Below are 12,237 nucleotides of genomic sequence, written 5' to 3'. Positions count from 1 at the left end.
TTTCGCTGACTTGGTTTTCCCTTTGAGGGCCGCAACATAACACTTCTGGGACTTGAGCTGGTCACCCCGGGCTACCCCTATTCCGAAATTTGTGGGGAACTTCATTGTCAGGTAGTATCTTGATACCCCCGCGTGAAGTGCGTGGGTGATGGATTGTCCTATAATGGCATTGTACGGGGAAGGCATTGCAACTACTAGGAAGGCGTGTTCAAACCTCGCAATGCTATGCCACATTCCGACCTCTACAGTTAACGAGATCCGACCAAGGGGGCTAACTTCTTCTCCACTAAAGCCCACTAGAGGGATATTTGCAGGCTCGGGGTCGCTCTCCTAGAGCTGCAGCTTGTTGAAGGTGCTCCTGAACAGGATGTCGGCCGAACTACCCGAATCCACCAAGACGCGTCTGACTTCAAAGTCATTGATCTTCATCATTATGACCAGCGCATCATCATGAGGATATTGGACTCCTCGTGCATCGTCCTCGGTAAAAGATATGGGGTTTGCGGGCCGTGGGCATTTCGGCGGGTTCTATCTTTCATGATCCAATTCGCGGACCGAGGTCTTCCCTGCTGCTGAGGTGCAGCCTGCGACGATGGACCGTCGATAATCGTGTTGATCACTCCACGGACTGGTCTTTCCTCGGGTGGTTGTCCCTGCTCATTCTGTCTGCTACTGGACTCAGGAGCATCTCTCCTCTGTTCCCCTTGTCGATCTATCTGATTTTTATTACTTTTTTGTACAAAATTTTTTCAGTATCCGCGAGGGATGAGTTCCACAATCTCGTCGCAGAGGCTTTTATAATTTTTGATACTATGACCATGATCTCTATGGAAATGACAATATACATTCTTATTCCCGGTAAGGGATCCCCCTTCATCCGGGGTGGCCACTTTACAAACAGAGCGTCTTTAATTGTCATAAGAATTTCCCCTCGCCTCGCGTTGAGGGGGGTGTAACTCATCCTCTTAGTTGGAGGAGTTCGGGGGTGCCAACCTGACTTGCTGTTTCTCCTGGTCGGGAACTTGCTCTTCTTTCTCTTGCCGCTTTCGTGGTGCGTCCTGTCATCGTCTCTCCTCCTCTTCTCTGCTGGAGCTTCAGATTTTTGATTCATTTCCTCTTCAGTCTCAATGAATTGGTCAGCGAGCTTGAGGAATGTCGTGATGTCCTTGGGCTTGTTCACCACTACGTGCCACTTGAACTCTCGGTGAGTGACTCCTCTCTTTGCTGCGGCGAGTCTCACAGCGGGGTCTAGGTCCAAGATCATGAGGCAGGTGTCGCTGAAGCGCTTGATGTAGCTGCGAATAGACTCTCCCTCTTTTTGGACTATGCTAAGAAGGCTTTCCTACGACCTCGGACACTTCTTGCGAGTAACGAAATGCGAGGTGAATGCTTGTATGAACTGCACCCAGCTCTGGATTGCTCCGGATGAGAGGTTTCCATACCACATGCATTCTACTCCTTTGAAGGTTGTGGAGAAAGCAACGCACATGTAGGCTTCACTGGCCCCGACGAGGTGCATCTGGGACTGGAAGGAGTCCACATGGTCATTTGGGTCGAACGACCTGTCGTACTTGTCTAGAGGGGGTACCTTGAAGTCCTTTGGCATGGGAGCTGCTAAGAGATCGGAGGAGAGGGGAGATGGCACCGAGAGGAGAGGGGCGGTCTTCGCGACTCCCGAGCTCGCTCTTGTCTTACCTTTGGGTTGTTCGGGTTGGATGGGCTTTGCGAGATGTTCAGGGATTATTGCACGACACACCTTGGGATGCCGTCTTGGCTGCTTCTTGGCGGGACCCGTGTTGGTGCTACTTGCTTCAGTACTATCAGGCCGAGTCTTGGCCTGGTGAGAATCAGGCTGATACTGGCTTCCGTGAACCGAAGGGTCTTGTTCAGAGCTCGCGGCCAGGACTTCGAATCGGTTGCCTGTCAGTGAGGTTTCCGGTTGTGCGTGCTGGGGCAGACCGGCCTTGGCGGGGCGAATGTCTTCTGATCCGCCTTGTTGTCGCGAGGCAATGGGAGCTGCTAGCTCTCTTCTGCTACGGGATGAGGCTTGGGAGGTTTCTCCTTTGTGAGAAGGATGGCTACTTTGGTGGTGGTTGAGTGGCTGCTAGTTCTGTGGCATTATTGGGCACCGCGGTGGAGCTGGTTGTCAGCTTTGTTGCAGCGTTGGGAACTACTGTTGGTAGAAATGACACAGGACTTGCTGCTGGTAGTGCTGAAGCTGCTGGACTTGCTGCATTTGGGCCTGAATGGCCCATACACATTGTACCAGGTCACCCAACTGGTTTTGCCCCATTGCGGGCGGAACCATAGAGGGTTCAGTGAAGGTGGTGTTCACCGCAGGTGGGAGTGGGGTGTTCACCGCCTCGGTGGCCTAGGAGAGGTTCAGCGTGGGGACCCCAAAAGTGCTAAGAGGTACAATAAATTGACCGATACACAAAGTGGGAGCCTGAAGTTGCCCCCTAGGAGTGTTCATTTCGTTGTTCTGCCCGGCGTTGCTAGAAGATGCCATTGATGCTGGTGAAAGTTTGGTAGAGAAGGCTTTTCGAAGCGCTTCCCACAGACGACACTAATTGATGATGTGTAATCCGGCCACTCCTAGCTGGAAGTGACTAAGCTCCTAGCTGGCGATGGGCAAGAGATACCTGCGTGAAGAGAGATGAGGGAACCCGGGGTTACTCACCCAGCGGGAGAACTCTGATGCTTAAGTTAGTACTCGGTTGCGAGTTGGAAGAGAATGAGTTTGCACGAAGATGGGAAAGCTAGAGAGTGGTGAATATGCGATACCTTGGCCCCTGGGGGGGATGAAGTCTTTATATATTGGCATCCTGACAGGTTTGGTGGGATTGATCCCGAATCTCTGCCGCGGCGATCTATTGTCAGATAACGTTCTAGAGTGACTGGTTGTTATCGTCAGGACTGGGGAGCAGGTGGGCTAATGCGACCATTGTAGGGTACAGTCTTACCAAGCAGGAGACAACCTCCGGGGTTGGCAGGCACGACGCCGCCATGCGAGAGACATGAGTGCAGTCCTCAGAGTTGGCAGATAATGCGCTGCTAGACAAGGGACGTGGGTGCAGTCTTTCAAGGTTGGCAAGTACGGTCCTATCAAGGTTGGCAGGTACTGGTGGCGTACCGAGGTGATTCTGCCCGAGGCTAGTGGTCTTCGAGGTGGCCCACTTGCTCGGGTTCGGACTGCTGAGAGCTTAGTACTGTTGTTTTAATTCGCGAACTGGGATGAACTCAACCCAAAGTACCTTTAGCTCTGGACATTAGTGTATTCGAGCTCGTTCTGTAGCGAGCTGATACTTGCCGAGTTGTCACCTGCGTTGAGCCATGTCCACGTGCCGACCTTCTAATGTCGAGTTGTCATTTATGTCGAATCACGTACACGTGTCACCCAATTATGAGGTTGGGCCAAATCACCCCTTATCAGAGACGATATTGAATTCTACATCCTTGCACTTCATGGCCAATACGGGCACATAATGCTTTGCCAAAGTTTTATATTTTTCTAGTTCTTTACATATAAATAATTTCTCTTTTCCTTTTTAGTTATTGAGCTTCAATTTATTCATTTTTATATAGCCAAAAAATGTGCTTAATATGAAATCAATAACCAAGTTAAAAAAATAAGTTCATACTAGGGATGGAAATTTACCCCATCCCCGACGAGGACTTCACTTCCCCGACCCGATGGGGTCAGGGATGGGGATTGTTTTGGCGAGGTGGGGACGGGGACGGGGACATAGATTAATATGAATCCCCAATCGGGGTCAAGGTTGAGGGTGGGGATTGAGGTCCCCACCCCGCCTTGACCCTGATTATATATTTATATATTTAAGTGTTTTATGTTATTTTTATAAATATCAAAATATATTTAGAACATTATTTATAATTTATAATTTTTATTTATTTTTCAAAAAATAATATTATCTACAAAATTTCAGGGATTCAAGTCCTTGTGGGGAACCCATCCTCGTCGGGGATCAGAAATGGAAGACAAATTTTATCCTCGATAGGGATCAGGGACGGGGATGGGGGTTAATTTCAGAATCGGGAGCGGGTACGGGGAGTATGATCCTCACCCCGTATCCACCCTATTGCCATTCCTAGTTTAGACTTATTCTTCTTTAGACTTTTATATAAGAAGAAAATTGGTTCACCCAATGTATTGGTGGGCAAAATTGGGTTGTGACATTAGTTTGGGTAAGAGCTAGGGTTAGTATTTAGATTGACCCTTAACCTAACCTAATCCATCTAATTAACACCCCTGCTTCAATAAAGTAAAAAGATGTTAAAAGAGATTTAAGAGGAAAAGAGGAATTTAATTGGAGAAGGAAGATATTACAAACATTGACTATTAAGGTGGGCAATCGGTCACATTGGTAACATCTTTCCATGAATAGCAAAATCAAAGTATGGGAGATATTCTCAATGAAGGGCTGACATCGCCATGAGGATGGTGTGAGATGTCTGCTATAAGCAAATATGGATTCTCTAGTTTTCCTACAATACCATTGGCCATACAACTGGCCCGACGAATTGTTCTAGATGTCTGGTGTAAGATGGCTTTATATGGTTACAACCAATGTTTTAAAAAATAACCTGAAAGTGGAATCGTTTTAGCCACCGGTTTTTGGGTTGATGATTTGACCATTCGGTTCGAACGGATGGCCCGTTCTAATAAAATAAAATAAAAAAAATAATTAAAATTTAAAAATGACCAAAAACCATTGAATGGGTCAACGGTTCGACCACCTAGGTCAACAAGTCATTGACCGATTCAAAAGTTTTTCAAAAGCGGAACTGGTTGGCTAGATGGTTCTTAGGCTGAGCGGTCCGACCGTCCGGGTCAACAGTGATTCGAAAACCATGTCTCCAGCTATATACGGACCCTACGCAATCTTAACAGTTGACACTCCAATTGAAGGCTTGAAGCCCCCTTTCGAATTCTATGGAGTAGTTGGGGGCTGGCCCAGCATTCGGGGCGATGTTCCTTTGAATCCGATCCAATTTGGTAGAAACCCCGTACTGAACCGGAATTCTGGATCCGTTGTAATCTCCAGTTTCAAGTTTAACCTTAATGGCCAGAATTTGATGGCGCAGGCGAAAAATTCAACGTCAGTTCAAACATCGAACACCAATCCCAATCCGGCTCCGGCCAGAGAGAAACAGAGAGAGATGGAAGAGGCGAACGCCTTGGCTCAACATCAGCAGCAGTTGTTGCTGCGGCAGCACCAACAACAGCTCCTTCTCTTACAACAATACAAACAGCAGCAACATCAACAGCAGCAGCAACAAGCGATCGCTCGTTTCCCTTCCAACATCGACGCCCATTTACGACCTCCGGGCATTCACCGTTCGATAAATCTTCAACAACAGCAACAACAACAACAACAGCAACAACAACAACATCAGAACCCTAATCCTAGCCTTATTCACCAGCAACAAATCCCTAACCAACAGCAGCAGCAACAACAACAAAATCAACAGCAACAGCAGCAGCAACAACAGAATCAGCTTCATCAGCAGCAACAACAGAATCAGCTTCATCAGCAGCAGCAACAAAATCAGATTCATCAGCAGCAGCAACAAAATCAGATTCATCAGCAGCAGCAACAACAGCAACAACAGAAGGTTAATCGACAGGGGCATCAGGCGGAGCTCGAAATGGCCTACCAGGACGCCTGGCGTGTCTGCCATCCCGACATTAAGCGCCCTTTCTCTTCCCTTGAAGACGCATGTGAGAGGTGTGTTCTGTCTTTAGGGTTTCTTGAGATTTCTTCGTTCTTTATCTGGATTTTTTTTTGTTTTTTATGTTTATGTGATTTGTATTGTATATATATCTTCGATTGGAAACGCGGGCTAGCGTTTTTGAGGTGGAATTTAAACAAGAAATGGATCTCCATTTGCATTATCTAAAGGAGGTTCATAGAGAAGATTGTCAGTTGGTAGCTTTTGTTAGCCTTCTTGGAAGAGTTATTTAATTGGAAAGTTTCAACTGTCGTTCGAGAAATAACAAAAATGAAACAAAAAGAAAAAAAAAGGAACGCAAATGCAAAAAAAAAAAAAAGTATTACAGGAGAGAGAGACAGAGGGAGGGAGACTTGCATCTGGATATCCTTAAATAAGGTGAATTAGATGCTATGAAGCGTTCCATCTGTTTGTTGATTTACTTGTATCATGTTATGAACCTCTATCTTTGCGTGTTTTGGGCTCGTAGTCACAGATGAGGCTCATTTTATTGGGTGCGCCTCACTTGAACCTAGGTGGGCAATGTACAAGGCTATGACTTTTGTGCCAATAAGATGACGCTCTAATCAATTTTTTGAAATACATAATTTCTTTAAGAATTTAGGTTTCCCCAAAACTGGTGTTTGTTCAGGCACATGCCTTGCTTTGTACCTCAAGCTCTAGGAAACCCTTGCACTTTGTTGTTGTATTTTTTATTATATTAAAACACCAATTCCATCTTCGCTTTCCAGCCTGCTTATCTGGATTGCTGCTAGTTAGTGTATGCAAATATACCATTGTGCTTTTGATACCAAGGCATTCAGAATCCCTATTGGGCCTGGTTTTCCTGATGTGTGAAGTTGACCTTGATATAGATTTAGCCCATGCTCTTTTTCGAGGTATTGTAGCTCTGAGTTGACATTACAGGGACACAACTTTGTGACTAGAAGAGGCACTTGGTGTTGAGTGTGAAGCATATAAGCTGCTAAGTTCTTATTGCAGCTTGCTGCCTCCTCTAGATCAAAATTTATTTGGTTTTCAGCACTTATGTTCTTGATAAAAGAGATTTTTTTTTTTCACTTTTTGGAATTAAGGGGTGGAGACTGAGGAGGAACATGCCATTTGGAAGAAGGTACATCCCCTATCATCTACTGAAATGGAACATGTTGTGTAAGACCATAGAGGGTTTTGGGGAATGTGCAGTAGGATGTTTCAAAGCATGAATATTTCTACATGAATCTGAGCTTTGGAGAAGAATCATTTCTATCAAGTATGGAGTCTTCTTGTTTGGGATTTCAGTAGGCTGGTACAACCCTCTGGAATTGGGGTCTGAAGGGATCTTTCATTCAATTATGAGGACTTCTGTTGCCTATGCTGTTGATAAGGTTTGCTATGATCAGGGCCATCAGGCTTGTTTGTGGAAAGCCTCTTCTAAAAGATGTTTTCATTTCATGTTCCAACCATTTTGTTTTTGGTGTAGAACTACTCTTTTGGTTTTACTTATCTGTTTATTTTTGGGTCGGGAATTTACTGATATGGCTTTCTAAAGGAGCCTATTCAACAATGGGACCCTTGTAGTTTCTGACCTTTTCTGGAGAGCTAGAAGGGGCTATTGACGCAGAACAAATAAAAGAACTTTTCCACCATTTTTTTTGCTAGATAACTTGAAGGTTTATTAGATATGAAAAGGAATCATAATTACAAGAGGTATCCAGGCCAACAAATTGCCTAAGTCACAACTCTACTATCCAAATATGCTACAATAGGCCCAAAAGAAATGCTCTCTGTTAAATCCCTGTTTTCCAATGCATCAGCCAAAACATTTGCTTATTTTTGCACCTGTTCTTGGTATTGATATCCATGCGTAATAACTTTATGTCTTTCACCATGTCCCTGTACTGCAACAGTACTAAATCCATTTGCCTTAGCATCTGGTCAGTCATCACTACTTCTGAATCTCCTTCCACTTCCAAGTTCCAAGTTCCCGCATTTTAGGATTTTTTTTGCCAATTTCAGATCCTGTACAGCTGCTGACAACGTTGCTTTTGTAGTAGAGGTTATGTGTCCAGTTGGGCCAGTAATATGGCTGTAACTACTCCATTCCAATCCCTAAATAGGGACCCAATGCTTGAAAGTCTTCAATTCAGCTTAAAAGTCTTCAATTCAGGAGGTACACACCTTCTTGTAGCAATGCTGGTGGCTAAGGAGGAATTGATTTACCTACTACCACCCTCTTATGATATCATCTAGAGTAAAGTTGTGGAAAAGTTTTGTCTCATGCACCCAATAAGATACTCTAATTGAGTGGCATTGGATGATGGAATTCTTGCTCTCTTATTGTCATTAAAAATCCTACTCTTCTTTTGTTCTCAACTATTCTAAAGGGTAGCTGCCCTTGTGCACCCCAAAGCATATTGCCTCTCTAAGAGCCTTGAAGAAAGATGGGCTGAATAAGCTTTCCACATTACTCGAAGGGGTCTACTTATGATGGTAAGAAGCTTCCCCGTTGGCTTTACAAAGGAAAACACATGTGGAAAGATGCATCAATTGAATCTTCTCCTCTTTAGGGTCTTGCAAGTATTAATTTTTTAATGAAAAGCTTCCCAACAAAAAGCAATCACGTTAGGTGGCACCAGACTATACTAGACCTCATTGACAAGAGAAGTCCTAGTAGGGTTGGGTGATGGAGAAAGGGCAAGAAAGAAAGAAGCACATGAAAAGCTCTCTGAAGGAGTAAGGTGTCCAACTCTCCAACCAAGCTTAAAAGTATCAAGGAACACCTTGGATAAAAAGCAAGCCAACCAAAGAAGAAATCTTGGAAACTCTTAAGCCTCTCCTGAAACCAAAGTCCTAGTTCAAACATGAGTTGGATAGGGACACAAATGTAGAAACAGCTTTTGATTTGAAAAGGGAAAAAACATAAAGCTAAAGGTCAGGAAAGCTATCTTTCAAATGTTGAGTGTCCTACCACAGATTTGTCCAAAATGTTATTCTGTCCCCAAAACATAAATCATATTTGATGTGCTTGAGAAAGAGGATGTGACCAACAGGCAATGGCTTTCTAGGGACTAGAGAGAGAGTTGATCTCACATTTAATCCAGCATCCCACCCATTTGAGTCTGCTTCATGGATGCTCCAAATTATGCAACAATTTGTTGGCAAGTAGGTTGGCCAAGGTTGATTTGATCAAGGTGATCCTACCCCCTAAGGCAATGTAATTTTTCTTTTACGTTGCCAGTTTCTTAGTGCAGAAAAAGGTGGGATTTGTGATTTCCACTTAACTGAAGACCTAGGTATCTAAAAGGCCACTTTGTCCTAGCACAACCCATCAATGATGCAATTCTCTTAAAACTTACCATGCTCCAAATTCTCTCCTGCAATAACTCTTATCAAAATTGATCTTGAGATTTGAAATTCTCCCAAAGAGTGTCATTGACATCTTAAAATTCACGACTTCTTCCTCCCCTATGTCCCCACAGAATAATATAATATCATCTGCACATGGTTCAAAGTATTGATACGATACGCCCGATATGGGGCGTATCATATCGTATCTTTTGAAAAAGATACGGTCTGAAATGCTTGTTTCCAGGTGTTTCGGACCTCCAATTTTTTTAATAATAAAAAACATGTTAAAAGCTTTCCAAAAAACCAAAATGTAAAAAAAACTAAAAAAAAATAAAGTTTCGGCCATTTCTAAGTACCGATACGATACGATCGAAACTCGTATCGTATCGATGCTTTTAACCTTGCATCTGCAAACTAAATGTATGTACCACAATATCACTTCTGCCCATTGGGTAATGACCTTTTTCTAATAGTACTTTGAAGTGGTCCAAGGGTGTCACATGGATTAAATGGTGGAGAACTCCAAAAGTGGGAAACCTATGGGTGGCATACATGAAGAGATGAAATAATGATTTCTAAGATGTCTTTTAAGGGTCAATTGGTTCTACAAACTTCAATGATTTTGTAGCTCTTTAGTTTTTCATAGCCTTTGGAAATATGTTGCCTCCAAGTGAAGGTACTGATTATTTGAATTTTATTTATGCTAACTGCCTTGTTGGTGAGTTTCTTGATAATTTCTACCCAAAAAAGTCTCTCGATAACATATTCTGCAGCATGTCACAGTATGCCACTGGGATTATTGAATATAGTGAGCAGGCGAGTGATAGGGGAGGGTGAGAGTAAAGAGAGTTTATTTGGGAATGCAGTTGTTTGAGGAACCAGCTACTTTGGAAGGGCAGGGGGAACTACAAAGACCAGAGGGAGACACTCCTAAACTTGCCATGTTCTTATGATTTTCCCAACTGTAGTCTCTTGATTCTTTTCTTTTAATAACTTCTCTTTATTGATTGAAAAAAAGGATAAATGAAACTGTAGAGATAGGTGTTAGTTGTTAGTGTGTGGTCCCACTAATATCATCTTTATATTTATTTCATGGTAGTTATGGTAGTTAGGCCAGATACAGTTATTTTATATTTATTTCTGTTTCAGCAGGGTTATTAATAACTCCACTAATCTTAAGTCAAAACATATAATACCAATCTGATGGGGCGGCAATATCATTAGAACCACACCCTTTTCTCCTTCTCTTCTTCTTCTTCTTCTCTTTCTTCTTCTGTTTGTGATCTTCTTTTCTCTGATTCTTCTACTGACCTTATATCAGAAAACAAATAGTTTCAGGTTTCTTTTATCCAAGTAGGTATCACAGCCAACCTAGGACAGATTGGGGTTCTCATGTGAGCCTAATCCAGTTGGCTGCATAAGAACTTTCTAGGACTGGAAGTTCTGCATCATTTCCTTGTTCTTGGAGGTTGCTGGAGCCTGGAGTCTTTAGTTGCTGCCCAAGGATTGCATGACCTTTGGAGAGTGCCCAGTGACCAGGAAGGATCAGAGAAAGTAGGCAAGTCCAAGATTAGGGTTTAAATTGGAAATTGAAGGTGAGAATCAGTTTCTTTTTGAGAAAGAACCTCTTTTTGTTGAAACCGACCTTGAATAAGAGCAATTTGAACCACTCTAGAAGCAGCGGTTGACAGATTTCTGCATTCCCTGTTCGTTTCTTTAGGGTTTTGACAGATCTCTGTTTTCCCTGTTCTTTTCTCTAGGGTTTCTTCAAACCCTACAATCAATTCTTTGCTCCCAGACTTGCTTATTGGCTGTGGATAATTTCTGGGTGATTATAGTTAATTGTGAGTGATTTCTGGGTGGCTGATTTCAATCAGCTAGGATTTTTTGCATAAAAAAGGGGCAGTTCGGGGGTTTACTTCTTGAAATACTGACCTGTTAATATTTTCTACAAATGGAGAAGGCTGGAAGTGAGTTAAAAGATTCAAGGGGAAGTTTTTTTTAGGGGCTGGAAGCATGACTGAGAATTCTTTTCAGATTACAATAGTTAGGTTTGATGGGACCAATTACTTGGAATGGGCCCAATCAGCTATGATGGCCATTGGAGGTAGAGGCAAATTAGGCTATGTGACTGGGGATATAAAGAAGCCAGCCAAGGAAGACACATCACATGCCAAATGGGTTTAAGAGAACTATTTGGTCATGGCTTGGCTATGCAATTCAATGCAACCCCACATCAGCCGGAATTATTTATGGGCAAAAACCGCCAAGGAGATTTGGGACAATATGAAAGAGACATACTCCCAACTCCTTAATGTTGCTAGGCTTATGAACTTAAGTGTGAAGTGAGTAATCTCAAGCAAGGGGAGAAGCTAGTCTCTGTTTACTTTGTTGCTTTGAAATCTTTGTGGCATGAAATTGACCACTTGGAGACAATTGAGTGGGAAAGTTAGAGAGATGCAACAACTTATAGCAAGCTGATTGAAACAAACAGAGTGTTTTAGTTCCTAGTCGGTCTGAATTCAGAATTTGACATTGTAAGACAACAACTACTTACTAGGGAGAGTGTGACATTGTTTCAGGCCTATTCACTAGTGCACAGTGAAGAGAGTAGGAGAAAGGTGATGTTATTGTTTCGGCCTATGCAATCAGCCTTAGCAGCAACAAAACCAAAATCTAGGGGAGATAAGGAAAGGGAAATGAAGAAGGAAGATAAAAGGGAGATATTTTGTGATAATTGTAAGAAGCCGAAACATACTAGGGACAAATGTTGGAAATCGTATCCCCATCTTTTTCCAGTTAGACTCCGAAATAAGAAGGGAAATGCTAATGTTGCAGTTACTACTGATAGTGCATTGTCTTCCAGCACAAGGATCACATCCTTAGATGCTCTAGTTGCTGTCCGAGCTGCCTTAACACAGTTGGAAAGTGAAGCTGGTACTTTTGGACTCTCATCTCAGCCACAAGCTACTACATTTGTTACTCCCACTTCAGCCTTTTCTCACTCATGTACAAGAGCTATAGCATATCATGCATCGATCCTAGGTAATCCTAGACCTCTCTAGGTAATAGATTCCGGTGCTTCTGATCATATGACTAGTTTATCGACCTTATTTACTACTTATTGTATATCCTCTTGTGGGGACAAAATATCTA

The 12,237-nt window shown here is 43.1% G+C and overlaps 1 protein-coding gene across 1 annotated transcript in view; it reads left to right on the top strand.

Annotated features, from left to right (window-relative positions):
- The first annotated feature begins 4,920 nt into the window (after positions 1 to 4,920).
- Positions 4,921 to 12,237, top strand: part of LOC148864603 (mediator of RNA polymerase II transcription subunit-like protein) — a 34,129-nt gene continuing 26,812 nt past the window's right edge. Inside the window, exon 1 of the mRNA XM_088980710.1 lies at positions 4,921 to 5,750. Within this exon, the coding sequence (XP_088836836.1) occupies positions 5,098 to 5,750 (653 nt within the window). The 5' untranslated portion in view covers positions 4,921 to 5,097. The remainder of the gene's footprint in view (positions 5,751 to 12,237) is intronic.

The sequence above is a fragment of the Nelumbo lutea genome, chromosome 3, assembly GCF_056320005.1.
Source record: "Nelumbo lutea isolate HS-2025 chromosome 3, American lotus-T2T, whole genome shotgun sequence".
NCBI lineage: Eukaryota > Viridiplantae > Streptophyta > Magnoliopsida > Proteales > Nelumbonaceae > Nelumbo > Nelumbo lutea.
This window is presented reverse-complemented; position numbering and strand designations above follow the sequence as displayed.